General features: G+C 44.5%; 1 protein-coding gene across 1 annotated transcript in view; it reads right to left on the bottom strand.

The window, feature by feature from the left end:
• The window catches only part of AOAH (acyloxyacyl hydrolase), an 80,532-nt gene extending 57,985 nt beyond the window's left edge, over nucleotides 1-22,547 (bottom strand). The window contains exons 1-5 of the mRNA XM_056335282.1: nucleotides 22,367-22,547; nucleotides 21,785-21,939; nucleotides 7,267-7,362; nucleotides 2,746-2,806; nucleotides 1,568-1,667 (exon numbers count right to left, since the gene is read on the bottom strand). Of these exons, the coding sequence (XP_056191257.1) occupies nucleotides 1,568-1,667; nucleotides 2,746-2,806; nucleotides 7,267-7,362; nucleotides 21,785-21,938 (411 nt within the window). The 5' untranslated portion in view covers nucleotide 21,939; nucleotides 22,367-22,547. The remainder of the gene's footprint in view (nucleotides 1-1,567; nucleotides 1,668-2,745; nucleotides 2,807-7,266; nucleotides 7,363-21,784; nucleotides 21,940-22,366) is intronic.
• Nucleotides 22,548-23,038: the final 491 nt, after the last annotated feature.

Here is a 23,038-nt window from a genome sequence, read left to right as displayed (position 1 = left end):
AAATCTAATTCCCAGGTGGCAGTGTGGTGTATGTGCAGCTGCTATTGCTACAGCTCCTGCTGTCCTCCTGGGTGACCTGTGACACTGGGGGCTGGGGAAACCTGCCAGCCTTTGTTGTACCTTTACCTTCAGGATTCCTCATTTAAATAACAATTATTTTTTTTAAAAAAAAAAGGCCCCACAGTTATAGACAGGGTCTTTGCTGCTCTGCAGGGGAGGGAAAAACCATGCAGTCACCAGGGCAGAAAGTGCTGGAGACTCATGAATGTTTGCAGGGTGAGTAAAGACCTGGCAATTATTCTGGGAGAGCTTGCAGTAGGGTAGCTCTGATGTACCTTGGCAAAGGGTGGAAAGACCCATGAACTGTTTTACCAGTTCAGATGCAGGATTCCTGAAGCAACCCATTTGATAAAGTTTGGGCAACATCCTGGTGGAGTTAAGTTAGTGTGGGTCCTCTCTGCTGTCTGCACTCTTCTTCTTTCGCCCTTGCCTGGTTGCACACCCATATATCTATGCTGGCATAGCACAGAGCATACTAGTCATATAGAACACACACCTGCTATAAAACAAATGTTACTGCCATTCTTGGAAGAAAAGTGTTTCTCCAGGTCTTAATGTCAGCAGAACTAAATCCATCTTGGAGATGAAGTACAGCTCACCGAAGCCCATAAAAAGGCTTCGACTGATTTCAATAGCTGTTGAATGAGGCCCTGTGTAAAACCTCTTATGCAAACCTATAGAAATCGAACATGTCTTTATCCATCAAGATGCAGGGAAAAAGGTTTACAAAAATAGATGCCAAGTGAATCACTGGCTTTTCGACACTGCCAAACAACCACCATCACTCACAGGTTTTAGTGTGACCGGGGCTGCATGATGACTTGTAAAAAACAAACCAAAATTCCACAACCAAAATAATCCCCAAACAAACTAGACACCTACACAGATATGTATGTGTCTGAGTAGCAAAGGTCTAGGGCATGCAATCAAGTTACTGTGGCCTAACAAATAACTGTACATCAAAAAAGCAGTGGTAAATAAATGTTTCCAGCCTGTGGCAAAAGATTCTGCACGTTAGCTTAAGCCTCTTGCACTGGAGGCTAATCCAAGTCAAATAGCCCTGCATTTGCATCGGGTAACTGGTGCCTACACAGGCTGCTACAGCAGATCAAGCAACGTAGGTCTAACTTGTCACGCCATGGTAAAGCAGTGGTATCAAAGAACCTCAGCTGAGTATCTGGTTTGGGGCTATTGTACTGCTTAACAATAAAGTCTGGAGAAAATAAGATTTTATTTGCCCTGCTCTTCTTCTCTGACTCAGGCTGGTACAAGAGACTTTGGCCCTGTAATTCCCACTTTTCAACAACCATGTTGTTGATGGTCCACACAGCTAACGTATTATGTACCATTCATTCAAACGGACATTTTCTAAAAGTGTCCAAACTCACAATGTTGACATTTATTTCCCAGACAATGCATGTGTTCTGGAAGCCTCTGTACTGTTCAGTTGCAGCTTACAAGACCTTCCACAATCAGTAGCTTTGAAAAAAGCGGAAAACCAACTCACCTTTGGAGGAGGGTAGAGATGACAAAGTGGTTGTCCTGGATCCGGTTTACACAGCTTCAAGGAATGGCAGACCACATCGGCATTCATTTCCTTGTCTATGCTGAAGGAAATGGTGCATAAACAAAGACTGTTATGTTCTTCTGAGTGCTTGAAAGTAGAAGGTATTTCCATGGGAAGCTAAATCTCCCCAACACCAAACAATAACCTTAGCTCGCTTCACCGTGGCTCATAATTGCTGCTCATACAGTGTTGGGTCCTAACGATTTTCTGCCACAGCATCCTACTCAGTGTTTAAAATTGGATCCCAGGATTATGAAAAAGCACCGTGCTTTATATGCAGCACCTGAATCAAATACATTATGACTGTTTTTTAATCAATCGTAAGTCTGACAAAGATTTAAAGGTTAAAGTTAACGGATATGCAATTTGGCACATATGAATGTTCAATCATTAACTCAAGAAAATAGCCAGAAATCCTTCAAAGATCCTTAACCTTTAATCACCCAGCACAAGCGTTAGCATTGTTTCTTTCTTTTTGGGACACACCTCTGGTCTAATCAGGAATTAAATTAAAACGTTTGATTATACCACTTCTTAGTCCTGTAAGCACTTTGCAGTCCCTTGGCTAGTTTTAAAAATAAAAATAAAAACCCTAGAGAGGAAGAAGGTCTAGCAAAAGCTCTGTTAATTAAACTAAGAATTTTCAAAGAGGAATAAAATGACCTACATTTTATTTTTTCAATTTCATTACTTAGGAGGTTTCCCCAAGAGTGTGCATCAAGGTCGGGGCTGAGAGGATGTAGGGGTAAGGTACATTAAGGGTAAGGGAAAGTAAGAGCCAAGCATTACAGTAGTGTGACTCTGTAGAACCTGTGCACACACACACGGGTTATTCAAATTCCTGCCTCAGCCAAACAAGCCGAATTTCAAAAGGTAATTACATCAGATGGGCCTGATCTGAGATTCAAATGGAGTATGAAAATGGTTACCAGTGACAGTCTGTGTTTATTCACTCAGGAATAGCTGTGCCAAATGCCAAACCAGAATCACTCTCAAGCAATCTCTGCTTTAATAATAACACCATGATTTTAAGAATGAAACCCCTACACTTCGACAGCACATCAGTACATGTCAAGAACAAAGTAAGCAAAGATCTGAGAGGATGCAGCAATACTTACAGTTCAGCTATGTGCGGTCCGTAAAGTTCAGCAAGTACATAACAGAAACCTTGCAGTGTTTCTAGGAAACATAATTTTTATAAAGTAATTGAGCACAGTGAAACTAGATTTGTAACAGTCAAAATACAGCAGGAGTTGTTCATTAAGGTGAATGCTGCTTTATCTTTACCTTAGGGGAAGGTGTGTGAATCTCCGACCTCAGCACGGCACCAGAAAATGGAAAAACCTGAACTTCTAACCTTGCCTAAAGCCCTTCTTTGGCTTTTGACAAGCCACATGGTAAAGGCTAAAAAGGATAACTAGTATTTTCCAAATGTTCTGAGCATGGCATCATGGAAAAGTCAAAACATGCATGCCGTAGCATCTTCTAAGCAGTTTAAACAAACAGCTCAGTAGGCTTGCAAGAAGAAAGAAAACAAATACATAACTCAAAGCGTAGAAGGTGATGTAGGGCTTGATGCTACTGCTAGAGCTGCCTTGGAGCTTCTAGGGGGTTGTGAGAATTAAAAGAGTATGTTTTGTGTAGAGCAGGAGCTGTGCAAGAGTAACTGCATTCAAACAAATATTTGACATTTTTCATCTGGCTTCTTTTCACAGCCTGTAGCCATGTGACATGGGATGACGGCTCAGGTGGCTTTCTTTAATCTGGGTAAAGTATGCCTGCTATAAGACAGCTCATCAGAGATTTCTTTAAGGTACTGTTGTAAAAAAAAGCACTTCCTGCACCCGAGCAAAGACACTTGTGGGAGAGATTGAATACAGGTAGGGCATGGTGGTAACATTGGTCTGATTGTTCCCACAAAGGAAAATTGACTGTTTCTTGGCCTGAACACATGAGAGCTGGTTAACCATGCACGTGTCCTGCAAAGGAGGTGTCAGGTCTTGTTTTGGCAGGGGTGGTGGTGGGAAAAGTCGTGAAGAGGCAGGCTCATACAAGCACAGTGACAACAAACTTGCAGCTTCTGAGATTCCCGAGATGTTGTTTTCTCTTGCGTCTCTATTACTCGGACAGATAACTATCTGTACTTGGGGAAGAAAACATACAGCGTCCTCATCTTTCCCCAAGAAAAGCCTTAGAAACCCCCAAAGCAACCTCTCCCTTCCAACTTTGGGCTGAATATTCAATTCTAACCAGTATCAGGCTGCTCATGCCCGGAGCCAGGGATCTGGTGCATACAAGGTGGGTAGTTTTGTTTTGGGGAGGGCACAACACCTCACAGCTCTGACCCCATCAGTGGGCCTGGGTGTGCACTCACTCCCACAGCTGCTCTCCTGCCAGGACTACAGGCAACCTGGCTGGCAACCTGCACCCAAGAAAGGAGGACTGGGACCAGAAAGACATAGCAGGGAATGAAAAGACAATTTCCCCAACACTCTCCTACTCATAGGGTGTTGCAGGCAGCTTCTGTAATTACGATAGCTGATTTTTCTTATCCTATGCCAGGTGTTTCATTTCAATCAAATTATTAGCTTCATTTCTTTGCCTCCTTTGCCACATAACTTCTCTCTATTGGCTCTTTAGAAGCAATCTGCAAGTTAAAAATTGGTCTCCTGGCTAGAATTAGATTTTATTCTTGTTCACCTAAAAGGAAAGACATTGCAGACATCAATAACCCTGCATTTGGTATCATTGCTGATTAAAACACCGTCTGATGAAGCTTGCCAGCAGGGCACCTGGCTCCCTGCAGTAGCCCACGGGAGAAGGTGGCTGGCTTCCCCAGCGTGTCCCCAGTGCATCGCAGGCCATGGTCTCCATAAGAGCTTCCCAAACCAGCTGGTTTCCATAACATTTCTGGCCCTGAAGGAGCCAGCTGGCTGCTGTAACCTGTACTGGTGGCTGTGAGGAGTGGTGGATTTGGCTGGCTGTCAGCTCTGGGGAGCTGATGGTGGGGTCTGCTGGTCACGCTGATTTCCAGGCACTGATTTCCTTATGCATATAGGAAGCCTGACATGTAATTATCCTATGGTGTAAAAAATGATGGGTGGTAAGAAGAACAGCAATAACATAATATTATCATTGAGCCCATAGAGCCCTCTTGGAAGATACAGATGCCATTCAGGCTTTGGTTTCCAGCAAAACAAACCCAAGCCACGGGCAGTAGTTACAGGAGTCTCCCTCTAAGCCAGCCTGCATTCATGTGGTCACAAACCTCTGGCTCTGCTAACACACACAACGAGGGGATATTGCAGAGAGACAGCTCTGTCAGGAAGAAGCTGTGCAAGTCAGAAAGGAGCGGGGGAGAGAGAGAGAAAATGATGAATAACTTTGAGTGTTCAGGGGCAAGGGAAGAGCTTAAACCAAACTAAAAGGTGGAAAATTTAGAGAAAATCTAAAGTATGCTTGCTTTTGCCCTGCTTCAGAAAAAAGATCCCCCTAACTGTCCTGTTCTTAAGTGGTAAAAGTCTGGAAGGTTTCCCTCTATAGCTTCACAGTCTGAGAAACACAAATTCTGGCTGAATCCCAGAGAATAAATATTTGCAAGAAAGATGTTATTAATCATGTTGCCATTTCCACTTGAGCTCTAAGGTGTTTACACAGCAGTGGCCACCACAGAAGCAATGCATGACTCAGAGGCAATGCCGGAGGCAGATGGTCTCAAAGCACGTTTCGGATATCAGACACCTCTGTTTCATCAGGCAGACAGCCAGTATCCAGGTACATTCTTGCTAACAGCATCTCTTACACTGTAAATACTGCCCATTCCCCCAAACATGGCCTTTCTGTCTTCTCAAGAGCCTCCTTCACTCATGGTGTTACTGTTCTTATTTTCATAGGTTTATTGGCCATGTTGCCTGAATCACACACATTGCAAATATTTCCATATAAAAAGGATGTGATTGTGTTTTCTACACAGCCTATGGGATTGAGTGGGATCGATGGGTACTGAACTTTTCTCTCTTTTCCTCCAAACATTTTTTTTGTTCTTGAACATCATATAACTTTACCAAAGGCTTGATCCAACCCCAACTTGATTGCAATTGAAATTACAGGAGGCCCTTGAAAATCCCACATGAGTTCTTATTCCTTTTTTGGCCCTAGGAAAAGCCCCATTGCTATTAATTTGTCGCTGTTATTCTTCCAATCAGTTCTTGCAATCATGTAACAATAATGAAATTGTTCCTTCAGGTGAAATGGCATGTCCTGCTTTGGTAGGTTTGCTCCTTGTAAGCATCCAAAACTTTCCTATTGTTCCAAGCAGCAAGAGGAAGCCTACACCTCCCGGGACAGGATAAATTGGGTTACACTGTAACTCCCACACAATCCATAGGATTTTTCATTCCTTTCAAGTTCAGGGTCAGTTCTTTTCTATTGGGTGTATCCATGCATCTCATAGAAGGTAACTGGATTATACAGATTTAACTAAAGGGATAATAGGATTTTATATGTGTAAAGAATGGCAGCTGAAAAGAAATATCTTGACACGTCAGCAGAACAAGGTCCACCAGGTGAATCACGAACATAGAGCTAGCATGTCATATTTTAAAGAAGACGACTGTATTTTAATAGCAGGATCAGTGCTTCTAATTGTAACTTCATGGTTATGTGCCTGTAATTTAAAACACTGAGGATATGACTTATGGAATAGAAATCAGATAAGCATCATTCTATCAATGAATGAATCCCAGCAATTACCTCCCTGCCCTATCCTGCATCAGGCGATTCTCTCTTGGAAAGGAGGGGATTAATATTCTACACACATCTTCTGTGAAACTAGGGTTACAAAGCAAGATGGTTTCTCAGAGATACAATTTGTGAAGTCCTATAAAAATGACTTTAATGAAGAATCCTAAGCCATCCTTTTACATTCATAACATTAAAAAGATATGTGAGATCTAGTTAAATAGTTATAGGATTGGTCTGTGAAGCACAAAGCTACTCTGGCATTCAAACTGTTCTCTATTTAGGGCTGTGTATTCGGACAGCTAAGGTCCTTTGGGCAGATAAAATAAGGGGCAGAAAAAGGGGAATCTACATATATTCACATGGATTAGCTATTGCTTTTGAAATTTGTATCATCAGTTACATTTCAATAGTTTTTCTGTGCAGACCAAATGCTCACATCTTACACCTGTCAACCTCAGCTCATTTTTGAGATTCTACAACAGTGGCTTCCTATACCTGCTGAAAATGTTTTCATCTTCACAGTTGCTATAAAACCCTGTATCAACAAGAAACAGGAGTGGCTGGGCCATACAGCGACTCTATTCTTAAGCTGCTAACAAAGAGACAAAGCGGAGGAACAGGGAGGGAAGAGGTCTGCATGTGTTGGTGCTCACATGTATGTGGGCTTAATACAACCCCCTTCACTCTAACTCTGGGACAAAATCTCAGCTCTGAAGCAAAGTGAGCCATGACACTGACTTCCCTGCGGATAGCACCTTGCTGTCTTTCAGCTACATTCATTTGAGATGCTGCAAGAGAAGTAGATAAAGCTCTTTCAGACTCCACATGTGAGTTTTTAATTAACAGAGAAATACAGCAGTACCAACATAACATATAGTGTATTATTTGGTACTTACCAGGTATGTAGTTGCACAGTCTCTCCGTGGCTGCCTTTACTGTACTGTTGTGCCACTGTGCAAGCTGTTCGATTACAGACACCACAAGCACACATCCTTCAAACAAACAAAAAAAGTGAATATGGTTATCTGTGAAGTGTGATGAAGCACCCTATGTCACAGAAGTATTTCAGGCATCGTTGGGCATTTCATTTCTTGAGATACTCTGGGGCAGATGAGCGTTCAAGGGGAAAATCCATGAATTTCTGTCTTTTACTGTCTTTACTCAAAACCTGTAAGTTATCCTGTAAGAGAGGATGCCAATGCCAGAGGAGGGCACAGAATATCCTGGCTTTTACAGCACTGGATGTTGCTCCTGGAAAAACAATTTTCCATCCTTTCAAGGATGAAAATCAAGGAGCCAGGGGGGTGGCCACTGTTACAGCTGCTGGCTTGGCCACCTGCTCTCTTGTTATTTCTCACAAGAAAAAAGGCACAGGTCTGTTCTTGATAGGGCTTTTATACCTCTCCACACAAGTCACACAGAGCTACTGAAACTGAAAACCGAATGGGTATGACTGCCTGCGGAAGAGACATCATGAAGCAGATATATGTGTTAAACACCACAAAGCATCCGTGGCTACATTTCTTCACAGACTTTCCTCTGAAGCCCAGCGCTGCTCAGCATGCTCGGGGCTGCTGGGCCCAGCCACACAATTCCTAAAGCCAAACTGTCTTCAGAGCTCATCCTTCTCTCCTTCGTGACTGAAAAGAAACCATTTCCTATGACTTATGAAGCTTGGTCTTTCTCACCGCTAACCTGGGTGCAAGCAGTGCTAAAGCCTAGTTGCTCCTTGGACTAGCTGTGGCTGAGACCCAAGAACTTGCACATCGTAGTGAAGCATTTCTTGGGATGTGCAGCACTTTTTCTGATGTTTATGGGATTAAGCAGGTTCAATGCAATCCCCACATAGCAATCATTCAAAATCCACATCATGACCGTAAGTGGTTCATATTGAGTTGGTTTTAAAATGCTGTACTCCAGCATTGTGCTCTCTCTTTCTGCAGTGGCTTCACAATTTTATAAAGAAGCTACATTTGGTAATGCAAAGTCTAACCAATACAGTCAGACCTGGTAACCAGGGTGAGGTCCCTGCCTGGACTCAGAACCTGTATAACAGAAGTGGGTATCCCAGGCAGCCAGGAGACGAGGGGCTGGGTTTTCAGCAGGAGGACCAGTTTTCAGCACCCTGAATAAAGATTTCTCTTTGACATCCCTGTAGCTGAACCCTGTTTTCTCCCCTCTGCAAGAAATCTCAGTGCTCAGGACTTGCTCTGACGGTCTGGAAATGGAGGTGAGCTGCAGCATTTGGATGTCGCTGCAGATCCACCTTTTTCCAAAGCTCAAGAGCATTAATGTTCAGGTTTTCAGACTGGCACAACTCTTCAAAGTGAGCTTTTAAATTCCTTCCAGGTACCTATGCCTATGTGCTATTAAATCAAAGTCCTGTTTTTCAACGTAAATAACTTTGATGCTCCTATGGATCAAGTAGCAAGTGATAGAGGAGGTAATACAATTGGAACTTGCTGTAAGACCAATACCTTTGAGTCTTCTATTACTTCTTCTACCCCAAATACAGTAATCCAGTGGAAATCACAATGAACTTGCCATCTCTTTTGCGAGCATAAAAGCCCACTTCTCCATACTTATTAAATAAAACACTCACTCAAAGTCCTCTGCGGAATGATTTATAAAGCATGCTAAGAGCCATTACCTCCAGTCAGCCTAGAAGAATAAGAGAATAAATGGAGACAGATGCAACCAAGAAAAAACCCTGAAGCAAGCCATTCTCTTCTCTGCCCCACCCCCCTCCCCAAATAGCCAGAGGCTAACCCAAGGAATTAGCAGTTAATTAAAACACGATAGCTCATAAAGAGGAGGAAAAAAAAGTAGAATAATAAAGACCCAGGCTAAAACCAAAGAGGACATCCAAGCTGGAGGCTAAAGCATGCACAGGACTTGGGTTTGAAGAACAGCCCAGGGCCATCTGGTCCCTGGTTAACCACCAGCAGGTGCCTTAGCACAGTCTCATCCCATGCCATGCCCCAGACATTGCCTGTGCTTGTGCTAGGGACCACTCCCCAGAGCACGCTTGGACAAGAACACCCAGTCAAGGCAGCAGGGGAATTGCACCCTGCAAGAGACTTCAGCTGTCTGGGTGCAAGCCATGCCCTGCACTGGCTCCAGAGACAGAAAACAGACCCTGGCTTATTTGCAAGGGTAGCGTGAGCAGAGACACGCTGGACCAACTCCACTGCTTAGCACTGAGAGAGCAGTGCACATCCTTAAAACACACTGGAAACACACCTAAAAGCCATTGCATAACTTGGTTCTCACAAGGCCACATTATTAACACACCTGAGCAACCTACAGACAACCGAGACTACCCTTCCCCTGCCTTCTGTGCCTGTTTTATTCATGAGGATGGAGGCTCAGAAAAATTAGATGACCCAAATAATGTCTTAACCAAAAAACTGCTTTTTGATGTGGATAAAAGATGTCTTTCTTCTGTTACCAAGGTCAGACCTTCATCTAACAATCTTGCTGTCTAGAAGTCAGAAAGACAAAAAGGAGTAAGTCCAAGCAGAAAGATGGGAAAGGAGCTAGTCCTTTGATATTTCCTAAAGGAGACAGCTTTTGCTGTTTTACCTCTCATTCTTTTCCACCAGGAGCTTGAGGAAGCTATGAATGAGGATATGCCAGCTCTTAGCAGACAGGGCTCCAGGAGTCCATGAGATATGAAGATAAGGAGAAGTGAAGGAAACTCAGGAGACACTGAGGTTAGAAAAGTTAGGAGAGGATGATGCTTCACCAGGCAGAGGCGCTGGGAGAGCAAACAGTCCCCAAAACACAGGCTGACGCAGAACTGAACACATGGGCAAGTGGGCAACAGCAATGGAGCAGACACCAATGCAGCTTGAGGAGTAGCATGGCTTGACCAGAATGCAAAATTGCAAGCCTGAGTGGAAAGCAAGGGAAAAGCCCCCATAGCAGAGGTGTGAGCTCAGACACACGGGGGTGGGTGAAAACTGAGGTGATATGGGATTTCATGTCCCTGAGGCTCAGTAACCTGTCATGCCAGGGAGCTGACAGTGTCACCAACTGCAGCAGAGAAATGAAGCTCATTTTGCCTGTGCTGTGTAACCCAGCACTCCTGCACCTTCAGTCAGGACCTGCCAGCACACTTTGCAGAGAGGACAGAGTCGTCCTCTCTCAGACCCCAGCTCCCCCATCCTCCCTGCTACTTCTTCCACCTGGCCTGCTAGCTGAGCATCCCCACCAAGTGGTACGGGAACAGGGGGTTCTGCCTGGCTCTAGTTTCTAAGTCTGTCTCCTGCCTCCAGCACGCCCTCATCCACTGTGGGACCAGGGGGTGCCAGGCACCACTGCAATGCAACTTGCAGACCGCTGCCGATGGAGGCGGGATGCTGCCCGCCTGCCCTCACCACCCACACTGCAGCTCACGCTTCCCGTGTCGTGGCAGGTCTGCTCCAGCTGCCAGCAGATATCAACCTCTGCAATGTCTCTGCTCTCAGCTGCAGCATCCTTGGGTGCCAAAATATTGGCTCCAGTGCTGCAAGGAGAGATTTTATTCCAGTGTAAAATCTGGCCTGATAAAAACATCAATGTAACAAGTCAACCCCCTCTGAACAGGAGAGACCAGCTCATAACACGGCCCCACGCTGCAGATGAGGCAGGTGAGGAAAGCATGTCTTTTCTCTGAAATAGAGTTACTCACCCCAAGCGCAGGCTCAGCAGCCTGCCTAATGATTCATCTCAGGGTGGGGGTGCAAAGAGGCTCCTCTCTCTCTGCCTCAGACATTGCCCCCATCATTCTCATTTTCATTACCACAGTGAGGTCTTCTCACCTCCAGTAGAGTCAATGCAAAGAAAGGGGCTTACGGGCAAACGGTCTGAGTGCTTGAAATCCAGGAAGTTGGGCTTGGGATAAAAAATACCCCTGGTGCTCCATTTTCTCTGTTATGCAAGAAGACAGTCTCCACTGAAGATGTGTTTCTCATGTTTGTCAAAGTACCACAGAGGGAAGACAAAAAAAACCCAACTATTTTTTGTTCGGCTTTGCCAGATAGAAACAGAATTCTTAATCACAAACACAATCATGCAGGTAACCCTACTCATGGAGCGGTCTCCCAGCAATTAAATCGAAATTTTTCATGTTGATTAAGTCAGTAAGACACTTCTGTGCCTATTGAACCAAGCCCAAAAGGAGATTTGCCTTGCATGAGAATTAACGGAGCCATCGCTGAGTTCGTGCAGTACTTAATGCAGTTCCTTGGGCTACTAGATGCTATATGAATGTAAACAACAATAGTAATAGCCTGACTACTTGGGAAAAACGCACAGAGCTGAACTTAAATGTTTGCTCTCATAAACTAGTCTTTACCATCACAGAGAAGATGCTTCTGGTCACGCTATTAGACCCTCCCCACCTCGGGCACCCACAGACCACACCTCAGTTACTCAAATGCTCCCCCACGAATGCCCTTATTCCAGATCAAACGCTACGCTTCACAGGACAAGCTGATTAAGAAAGTTTGACTGATTTTCAAAGGGATCTGCAGTTCCACTTGGGGCATCCTTAGCCTCAGGCACCATGGTCCTGGACCAAGATGCAAGTCTCTGGACCTGCATTTGGGGAGTCTTCCCACCCCCCGGTGGGAAAGGTGCTCCCTGGGAACACGTGCCACCAATGCGTGCCGTCGGCTGATCTGCTTTCTGTTTCCCTCATCTACCTGGGTTTTCATCAGGTGTCCTTGGTCCACCTCTCTTCACTCCTCATGGTCTGCTGGCATCTCTCATCGCCCTGCCGTGGGCCATGTCCCAGGGATCGCCGGCTTGAGTTCTGGCTCTGCTGGCCTCAAAGCCTTTCATTTAGACTGATGACATTGGGAGCAGCTTTTGGGATGGAGACTGTAAATTACTCAGGAAAAAGTCTGAACCCTGGGAGGAGGGAGAAGGAGTTTCTAAGGGGATTCACTGTAGTTGAGGGAGTCTAACCCACCCGGGCTCCCTGTTTTTTTGGATAAAATTTTGCTGTCCCCCAGTAATTCAGATTCATCCTTTAGGAGAACCTATCTCCTGTGTTGGGCTATAGGCAAAACCTCAAGAGGTTAGTGTCTATAAATTAAAGTTAATTCAGACTACCCTTGCTCCTACTACAAACCTGCTCTCTTTTAATCATCTTCCTCTGGATTTAGTAACAAAAAGAATTTACTGGTGGTTGCAGCTTAAGAAGCCACTACCTCTAATGAAATAAACAGAAATCTCCCTGCACACCAAATATAATCGGAAATGCTAACCAGTTATTCTAGCCTTTAATGGGTCTTAATTCTGCTGGCTAAAAATGGAAAATAATTAGTTAGCTAAAAAGGACAGAGGGAAATCAGCTGTCTTTGGCTGCAGAAATCTCACTGCATTCATTACTTACAACGTGCGTGAGAACATAAACTCCTTAATACTCTGGCATCTGTAGAAAAGCACTTCTAGGTCCTGACAGTTATTAGCAACTATTGCTTACTTTAATTTAGTAGATATTTAGATGCGATTTATTTCTCATCATGAGCTGGGCGCGTACAAGGCAATGTAGATAGGCTTCATAATTAAAGGTTAAAAAAAAGCTCTAAATTTTTTATAGTTGCATATCACCTCTTTAGAAACAAGTTCAAAGAAATTGACTGTGCTGTCATACTTCAAGAATAGGTTTCAATGCCTTGATAGGCTGAAGGATGTTTTCTCTGGAAGAAATTCTTTGGTATTATAATGCTTACTAGCCATTAGAAACTAGACTGTGGTATTAATAAAATGCCTGTCTCTTTTAGTGATAGTTTGTCCCATCTGCTATTAATTTCTGAAGAGATAAGAGAAAACCATAACCATTTTGCTCAGCAGCGGTAATCTGAAAACTCACACGTCAGGAAGTACTTCTCTCCATGCATTTGAAAATAGTAATAATAAAATGACATTTCCAATAAGCTCGGGGGAAAAAAAAAAATCATACCCCAATAATAAAATCAGAGCTAGAGAAATTCATTTCTTAGCTGTGAAGCCTCCGGCAGTTTGAGCAGACTATTTAACTTAATCCACTTCTGCCGCACACATTTGAAAGGCTCTATAATTAGAATTATACCTAGGGATGTCAAGAAGTGTCTGGATAGTGAAAGCTGCCTCTCTAAGTTTCAGATCTGTAGATATATTTGTCTGAGTAAAACTCTGTTAAATGGGATTTCTGCCACCTGGCACATCTTTTGCCATCCTTTGCTCACAGTCCTGGGTGCTGGAGATCTTTCTCGCCCCTCCAACCATATAGCCATTCCCCAGCCATAAATTAAACCTACTCCCTGGAGTACAAGGAGGAAATAAGCCCCCAAAAGTGGCCTTGGACACAAATAGTTCTCCACAAACCCTGCCAGCCAGGCTGTGGTCAGCCCGCTCACTCCCGGTGGAGCAGGAGCCAGAGCCTCGCTTGGCAAAGCAGCAAACCTCTGCTTCAAATACCTGTCTGCAGCAGCAAGCCCCTGTATAAATGAACCCATCTATCATATTCCAGGTTTTATACAGAAGATGAAGGTTTTCCAAAACCACCGTCTTTGCTTCTTCCATTTATAGATGATCAGAGGCTCCAATGCAACTCTTAAAGACTACAGATGAGGGGTCCCCAGAGCCTATCTACAAAAGCCAATACTGCTGCTCCTCGTGTACGTGCTGTTGATCTGGTGTAAAAACACCTCTTTCCAAATTCATCTAGTCCAGTTCCAGTTCAACCTGGAATAAGACATTCTTGTTTGAAATAAGAGCATTCACTTGGGGACCTAATAAGAAAAAAGGTTTTCTCCTCTGAGATGGGGACATGTACGTGGATATTCTAGGTGCAGGCAGATCACGGATATGCAAAGTTACAACGCAAAGTTACAACCTTTTTTTCAGTATATATTCCTTTCCTAATACTTCCCAATACCCACTGTACCTTCTTTCACTGCTTCTCAGCGCCAAGCTGATACTTTCAAAGAACAGCCCTTTATAACCTTAAGATTTCATTCCAATGTGGAAATATTCAAATGACATAACTGTATATGCAGAGTTAGGATACTTATTTTCCCATATACAGCCAGAGGATTTGTTGCTTTGAAAGGTAATTTAGAAAGAAATCCGAGTGTAAAAGTTTTTTAACTCAGACTTTGCTTCCCATTTCATTTACAATGTTAATGTATTTTATAGAGATACAGAAGTGATGGAATATAATTATAGGTATCCATATTCAAATATGTTAGCATATGCAAGACCTTTTCCCCCTAAATTTGCTAAGTGCCATAAAATACCTCAGAAATGATAAATGGTACACTATCACCAAACCTTTCACTGGGCATAAAATTACATATAATATACTGGATAAAGGCATTTTTTGAAATATTAATACCAGTATAGCAGTATTTTGAGTGCACGGTAGCTCTGTAACAAAACCAGCAAACCCCAGAATACCAATTATCATTGCTGCGGCTCACCCAGTAGCAGTGAGGCACTTCAGACCCCCGACTTCAGAGCTCTGTTCATTACTGTTTCCTTAAAACACCCAATGAGGACTCTGGCATGGTTAGGCCGGTACAGAAAATTCAGTTTCCATCTAGTGGAAGACTCTGGTATCCATACCTGCCAGCCAAACGTATCCCTAATGTTTCCCACATCACACTTTAAAGAGCCCTATTTAACAAAATCTATAACCCCAGGCATTTCCAATCGAAATGCTTTTTGCATTAATTAACAGAAAAAACCCAACTGTGTGTGTATGTGTTCCATTAACATATTTTTCTTTTCCTAATCAGGAAAGGATATTAAAAATTTACTGAAGCCTGAATGGTGGTAGGGGGAGTTAATGTAGCTGGGTAACTTCATCCTTGCCACAAAGTTTTGACCATTTTAATTCTAAATGCACTTTTTTTCAGATATACAGTTCCTATAACCACTGAAAGTGACTGCCTTAAACATAGAGAAGTTCTGTATAGGGCTACCATATCAACAAGAGCTGAAGGCACACACGTTGTGGTAATCAGCAGCCAAACTGCTGCAGACACTCAATACTAAATAAATAAGACTATAAGAGAAAACTTACACTAAAAGCAAGCCTCAGTAATGTAAAACGTATGAGGCTATGCATGCCTACAAATGCACATATAAATATATATCATTGTGTATTTACACACACAGATATGTCGGTATGCTAAGCACACCTTTTTATTGTGATCAATGGTTATATTTGCATTTTACAGTCATAAACTTTCAGTAAGACTTCGGGTGATTTTGAAAATGAAATTTTTTACCATCAATTGCTGAAAAATATGAATCCCTGTAGAAAATATTCCTATTTTAATAGTGGCTTTAGTATCTCTATTGTACTACTCACACGCCTGTGTTTTTTCTATCCAAAGTATAATCATAGGAACGAATGTTATGGTCAAATTTGGTATTTATTACTGATCATCAGGCCAAATTCTGCCACTGAGTGAACTGAGCAATGTCAGTGAAGTGAACAGAGGTGCTGTGGCTTGGCGATGGTTTAGCTGTAATCAAAATTGATTCCCAGCCTTTCAGAGTAAAATGCATTGTAGTGCCACATTGATACTGGGCATGGCCTTTTTACAGAACTCACTGAGCTGTAAATTATATGTTCTGTCATGGTGCCTCCCCAGACAATATGTGCACAGCCACTTTGTCTGAGCGCAGTTATTAAAAACCTCCAACTCCATTTGGCATGTTCCATTGTGTGAAGTTATTGGGAACTCCAAAGGCCACCGGTCCTGCTGCCACTCCGCAGGGTGTATTTCATCCCTGCACTCATGCACAGCTAGACGGAGGCAAACTGTTGAGGACGTTGACTATCACACAAATCAACCCAGGTAGAGGTCTGTGTTTAACACTGCTGGGAAGCTTGGAAACATCCATTCTTTAACGTAAGCAAAGCTGAAAATATGTTTCAAAAACATGCTTCTTCAGACGCTAGGAATTATGTGCTTGTGGGTGAACAGAAGAGATGAACCACAAAGGTTGTTGAGAATGGCATTATATTGAGCACAAAGATGGGGAAATTTGCTTCCCCGGCTGCTGACCCACAGGATCTCCGCTTGCCAGTAAAGATGGAAAGCGCTGCTGTCCGGCTGTATTGAGCGCTCCCTGACTAATTGCCTCATTCCAAAAAGGGCAGCCAAAGTTAATCGCCAAAAGAGCGCAGCAGCCTGCTGCTGAGGAGAAAATAAATAAACCCTGCTATTTGCAAATGGTTCTTGTGGTCACCGTGCAGAACCCCTGAAAAGCCAGCCTGGAAGAAGTCATCTTACACAGGCATCTGCCCTAGCAGCCCATATGTGGTATCTATGCCATTCCAAGGGGACAGGGTAGACACAAATCTGTTAAGATCTCTAAGAAGGTCTTCTACAGCCTTCTCAGGAGCTGATGACACTGCTCACTCACCATTACCATTAGAAAATTTTCTTCCTAACCTGAATGTCCCTACTGGTATCCATTTCTGTTATTTCTTGCCATAGCTGTTATGAACCTGGACGATGGATCAACCCTTTAAAGTTTTCGAGGACAAATATAATGTCTTTTCTCAAGCTCTTCTTCTCCAGATTAATTAACTCTAATTTATTCGGTCTCTTTATAGCTCATGTTTGTTTTTCTCCAAAACCTCCTGTCACTCTGCATCATTTTTTATGCACAGCCCCAAAAGGGAAGGCAGAGATTCCTCTGAGGCTTTGTCAATGCTGAGAAAGGTAGTGCGTTACTTCACATGTCTTGCAAGCTAACTTCTGTTCACATGTCTTGGTGTATGCAGCATGTGTGTGCTTCATGACAGCATGCCATCATTGTGCCACTACAAGCCCAGATGATCTTCCCTAGGGATGTTACCCAGCCGGTCATTTGCTACATGTGTCATTGACTATTTCTGCTGAAGTGTGGGGGGAAAGTACTCAGAGCTGTCAAGACTGTTTTGAATTTAATCCTGCCCTCCCATTGTACTTGCAAACCTTTTCAGCTTTATATGAGCTGCTAATTTAATAGCACACTACTTCATTATCCTGGCTAATGAAAATATGAAGTGTTACTAGGTCCAAGAAAGACCTCATTTTGTACATCCTTCTGCTTAGGGAGCAAGCCACTCATAATCGTTCTCTGAACAAGGCCACTCACCAGTTTTGTCCTGCCCTGTAGAAGCTTAATCAACGTCACGTATCTCTGAGCCATTAGATGAGGGCTGAGGTGGTGCCAAAAGCCTTACTAAAGTCCAGCTGTAACATCTACTGCTTCTTCTGTATCTACATGCCATTGTCTTATCAGCAAAGAAAATTAGATTGATTTGACACTTTCTCCTTGGTAAATCCAGTGAGGCTTTTATGTGTATTTACTTTTGAAAGGTGCTTTTATAAGGTTTTATTAAGTATTGCAGGATTTTTCTAGGCATTGATGTTTAACTGACAATCTACAATTCCCCAGATTTCCTTTTTTCACCATGTTACAGAGAGATGAATACAGTAGTTCCCTCCTGTCTTTCAGTGTCTCCCCTGCTTTCTGTGTTCTCCAAGGCAGCTTCCATCTTTCCCGAGGTTTCATATACTCTGGATGAAGTCACCCTTGTTAGACAACAGGGCAATTTGCAAAGACCCTTTAAGGGCTGGCTCTGTTGTAATTCAAGGCGGTGGGAGATGTGGAATAAAATCTTTAAAAATTTATCAGAAATAGTAGAAAAATAAGGAACAGGATTTTAGGTATGATGACCCATTAGCACCAGTGTCAACAGTTACCAGTGTTACTGTACTTGTCTTTGGGTACCTTAACATTAACTTAAGTAAAACTTTGCTTGCCCTGTGAAATGGGCAGTATTTTCCTCATTCAACAGATAGGGAAAGTCAAAGACCTGAGTATCTGGAGGGCTCATTCATACTTAATTTTTGAGAGAAAAGTACACAGCATCTTGTTCTCAGGATGCCCTGCTGAAACAGTCGGGCTACACCTAGCAAAAGGGTTTCTGGGTCTCGTACTGAACAAATCCCTTAAGCCACACTGCCAGTCAGTAACAAACCCAGAAGCAAAAACCAGACATAGCATCCAGCTCCCGAACCATCACGCAGAGCCAAAACATACCATCTTTACATGCAGAAAAACAGCTTCACAGGCCTTTGCATGCAGGAAAACATACCAAAGCCCTTTTATCAACCATAAGGAAAAAACAGATGAAAATACCACATGCAAAATGTGCCAGAGGCCCAGAGGAAGGGCCTGAGCTGATTTCACAGTATGCAAAAAGGTGGGCATTTTTCCAGCCTGGGGAGGCACAAACACTGATGGAGATATAAGGCTGTCTGATGTTGGGAAATTTTTTTCTACTGACAGGGCCAAAGAAAGACCATGTATCTATTTAAGAGAAGGTTAGAGATGGTTAGGAACTGATTAGGTATACTACATCTGATCTTGTGGCTGCAAGGATTATCATCAGGTCCTTTCTCCCTCTTTTCCGTAATTCTAAAAGGCAGCAGTATTAATGTTCCCTTTTTAGGTGGGAACATTTTCTGGATGATTTATTTTTACACCAAGTCAATTATAAAAAGACTTTCCTTGAATGAAGTGGCCAAATTTTTCAAGAAAATGTAGCAAAAATGATGAGACTTTTTCTGTAGTTACTGCGGTTGATTAAAACTCCTGTCTAAATGTTTTCTAAGACAATTAGGCTTGCTGCAAAAGAGTCACCTTCTGTTTTAGACAAGTAACAATCTGAAAGCAGAAATGTTTTGGCCAGCCTCCCTCTATGAGCCACCCCAAATTGTTCAGCCTGCGGTGGCACCTCACCGAACGCATACCCTCTTCTCCTCCAGCCTTGGTCCATATCGGCATATGGGTGCCTGCCCAAAATACATTTCCCAGGACATGCTAAGGGCAGGGGAGTCCCTTGAAGCAGCCAGCTGCTTACCTGGTATGGTCAGAATATACTGGGGCAGATGGTGCCTGCCCGGAGCGTGCTGCTAGAAGGGGAACAGAAGAAGGAAGCAACCAACTTGCATTGCACTCGATGGAGGTAGCAGAGCTGCATTTCGCTCTCCTGTCATATTGTTTCTACATATTTCTTCAAGAAGCATGATACTATCAGGGAAAAGGCTTAATGGAAAATGTTTGCTTGGTTTTCTTACTGAAAGGGAATCCATTTCATGACCAGCTTTGGCTGCTAACAGCAATCTCGATGGTGCAGGTGGTAGGCACACAGCGGCAATCAGGAATGGCTATTCAATGTGCAGCCACTTCATTTCCCTCAGAAAAGAGAGGAAGATAACTTTGAAAGATTAGACACCTGACCACACATTTAACTTGCATGAAAAAGTCTATTTCTTCAAGAAAATCTCCTATGCATTTGGCAGCAGGCATTTCTCCTGTTAAAAATGCTGCCTCAGCCTAGAAGGCAAGGCCCAGCAGAAGCTGTCACGGCTCTCTCCCAGTGCCTGCCTGGACAGAAAACTGAGCTGGCAGGGCCTGGGGGCGAGCTGCTGAGAAGAAATCACGGTCTTCCCCCTAGAGATGAGGCTGATCTCGACTTAATTTCTGCTCCTAACAGGGCTGGGCACTGAGTCAGCCGCAAGAGCGGGTGTTACCCCTGCCCCGCGCCATGGCAGGGGTAACTACCAGCTCCTCTGTGCCTTCCCTGTGGTGAAAAGTAAGAGGCAGATGGCTCGCAAGGGTTCTCAATAGTCAGTCAAGAGAGGAGCTCATCCATGAAGCCGCAGAGGTGGCTGTCTGGCCTCGCCGGCCTGCATGTGAGCACCGGCCACCTGCCTGCCTGGCCCCTGCCCGCCTCACGCTCTGCTTTGCTTTACAGAGGCACAGACAGTCTGTGTTGGTCCTGAGGCGAGCTCACATGGGTGCTTTTAGTTGAAGGGACACATCAGAAAGAGAAATTTGTGTGGGAGGCGGGGGTTTGGTATCTCCCCACGCTGGGGAGGTGCTGGGTGGTCCCAACGATGGGGCTGGTGCAGCCTTTCTCCCTTTGGGAGGGGAAAAAAAAAAAAAAAAAAGGACAATTTATCTGGTGCAAGGCAACTTCAATGCAATGTGCAGTCACTTTAGGAATGTAGAGCCTTGCTGGGTCAATAGGGTGGAAAGGGCATGCAACACTCACACCTGACATTTTAAAAACACCAGTGTAAAACTACGGGTGAGCACTCTCACTGCCTTTCCTGCACCACTGAAACCATGCCTGCCTAAAGATCTCGTCATTAAAACCCACTTCCCTCTTGCTCTGGCAGCTGTTCGGTCACCACTTGTGTGGCTGCCGGCTCAGACAAGGCCAGTCCCCAATAGCCATTTCTACTTTTTACAACTTGCTTTCATTTTCAGGCTGGTGGCTGAAGCCTGGCGGGGGCTGCGCAAGCCTCACACCCTGGCTGCGCTCCGCTCCACCTCACCCTGCCTCGCCGGTGCCAAATCTGACCGGACACTGTGGATGGCTCAGAAGGGAGGCAAAAAAAAAAAAAGTTTCTATCAAGTTTAGGATTATTATTTACAATTATGTTCTTTGATCCCCAGTGAAAGCAATTTGTAACTGTGACAGGGTTTATGTTTACAGCGCAAAAGTGTCATGAAAAGCTAAAAGACAACAAAATAAAACTTTTGAACATAATGCATAAGACATACCCATCATTTAATATTTGCTCACTTAAAAAATACAAGCTATCACATCTCTCTAGGTACACAGAGTCTCACACCAAGGGCATTTCTGGCATAGAGATACCCCCTGTTCACACTGACTTTGGTGATACTGCTCTTGCTTTGGGAATCGCTTAGTCAGCTGAGACTATGGGATACCTCCAACTATAGCTGCTGTGGAGATCACCACAGTCACTGAAGTCACACCAGAGTGGGGTTGACAAAATACACTCGCCCCACTTTAGTACAGGTTGTGCAGACATGAGCAGTCACGAAAAGGAAACATGAGGAAACAGCCCTCACAACTTGGCTGTCCGGAGATGACCAACCAGACCACAAAGCTCTCTGGCCCAAGCACGGATCAACCATTCTTAAGAACCGTTTCCCAGGCAATGAAATCAATGAGGACACCCTGGGCGTTTCCTGCAGTTCAGCAAAATGCATCACAAACCCTAACAAACACCGGGACCCCGTAACACCTTTTTTCCAGGTCCCAGACTTACAGATGTTAAAGCCAGCCTTTCAGATGCCATTCCCCACAGAGCAAAAACATGAACTTTGGGAAGCAGCCACTCAAAAACAAAATCATAAAATAACTCCAGACCCCATGCTGGCCTTGCATAATCTTCAGTGATTATTTCACCAAAGACTATGAGTATTTTGCAGTACAGCTGTTGAAATAGATAAAGGAGTGATTTATGATGTGCATAGCAATTCTCAGCTCACTGGTGGAGTAAAAAATGAACTAGTCCAGCAGGCAAACAAAACCTGAATACATACCGACGCAGGTGTGTCCTTTGTACAGCCCGGAGAGGAGCGAAGGGGGTGGTGGATTGTTTCCATGGGGGAGAGGGGTGGAAGAGGCAGCCTTCAGCAGAAGCAGGAGCCAGAGGATGCAGAATAAATTAAGGGATGTTTGCCTAGACCTCCTCATCCTAAGGCAGGAAAAAAAAAAAGGAAGAAATCAGGTGGGAAGGGTGCACGCGGACCTGTATTCCCTTAATGCTCAGGGAGCATCCTGCATCCTTGTCTCATTAGCAGCTTGAGGTGAAAGGAGACCAGTGTGCCTGTGTGCAGCTGTGTGTAACGCAAGGACCGCTTCCCAGGCAGGGACACACACGCATGCCCTCCCACAGGGTGCGTGGAGCATCCCACACTCACCCCTCGCAGGTGCTCTCCCAGCCCCTGCACTTCGCACACCCCTCAGCCCCTCTCAGGCCACTCGGGGTGCTATGCAGTCACCCACTACAACCTGGCAAGTCCCACACACGTGGGCATGCCGTGGCCAAGCTGGGAGGATGTCCCCGTGGCCCCAGGCTGCTCTCCGCACCCCCCCGCCCCCCGTTTGCAGCTCTTCCCAACCTGCCGGTCTGGGAGGACCGAGAGGGTTGCACCGACAGCTCTGGCTCAGCGCTCCCGTGCCTCCTGCGGCCGCAGCGGATGACTAACGACCTTAAACCACGGTAGTTGCCGGAGCCACTCAGCGTTAATAACGCAAGACACTCCCCTGAACAACTAGTGTTGCAAAAACAAAAAAACCCAAACCAACTTCACAATCCCTTCCCCCCACGCCGCCGCTGTCGCTCCTCTGCCCTCCTCCGCAGACAAGAAAAAAAACACATCTCTCCGGCAGCTTCTGTAAGATTTTCCAACCAGGGCTTCCGTTTGGGAGGGCAGGGTGTGAAAAATAAAAGAAAGCGGTCCCTTGGGCTGGAGCCACAGGGGTGTGAGGGACAGGGCTCCCATGCTGGGGTTTTGCCAGGGCTTTAGTTCTGCTGGGGTCGAGCCAGGGGGGGCAGAGGCAGCTGCCAGCATAAGGGCAGCAGCGGGAGCTGAACCCCTCTCCTCATCAGCTGTGAGAACGTTCATTTGCAGCGCCCAGCTGCCTGCAAGGCTTGAAAAATCCTAAGCTTTTCCCGCTTCGGCAGTCACAACAACTAAAGGTTTCCTCATTTCTGTTTTCTCCTTGTCCCCCAGATAACGCAGAAACCAGTCATTCCCCAGCCTGAAGCAAAAGCAGAGAGTAAAACATGT

The sequence above is a fragment of the Falco biarmicus genome, chromosome 4 (genome assembly GCF_023638135.1).
Source record: "Falco biarmicus isolate bFalBia1 chromosome 4, bFalBia1.pri, whole genome shotgun sequence".
NCBI classification, from domain to species: domain Eukaryota; kingdom Metazoa; phylum Chordata; class Aves; order Falconiformes; family Falconidae; genus Falco; species Falco biarmicus.
This window is presented reverse-complemented; position numbering and strand designations above follow the sequence as displayed.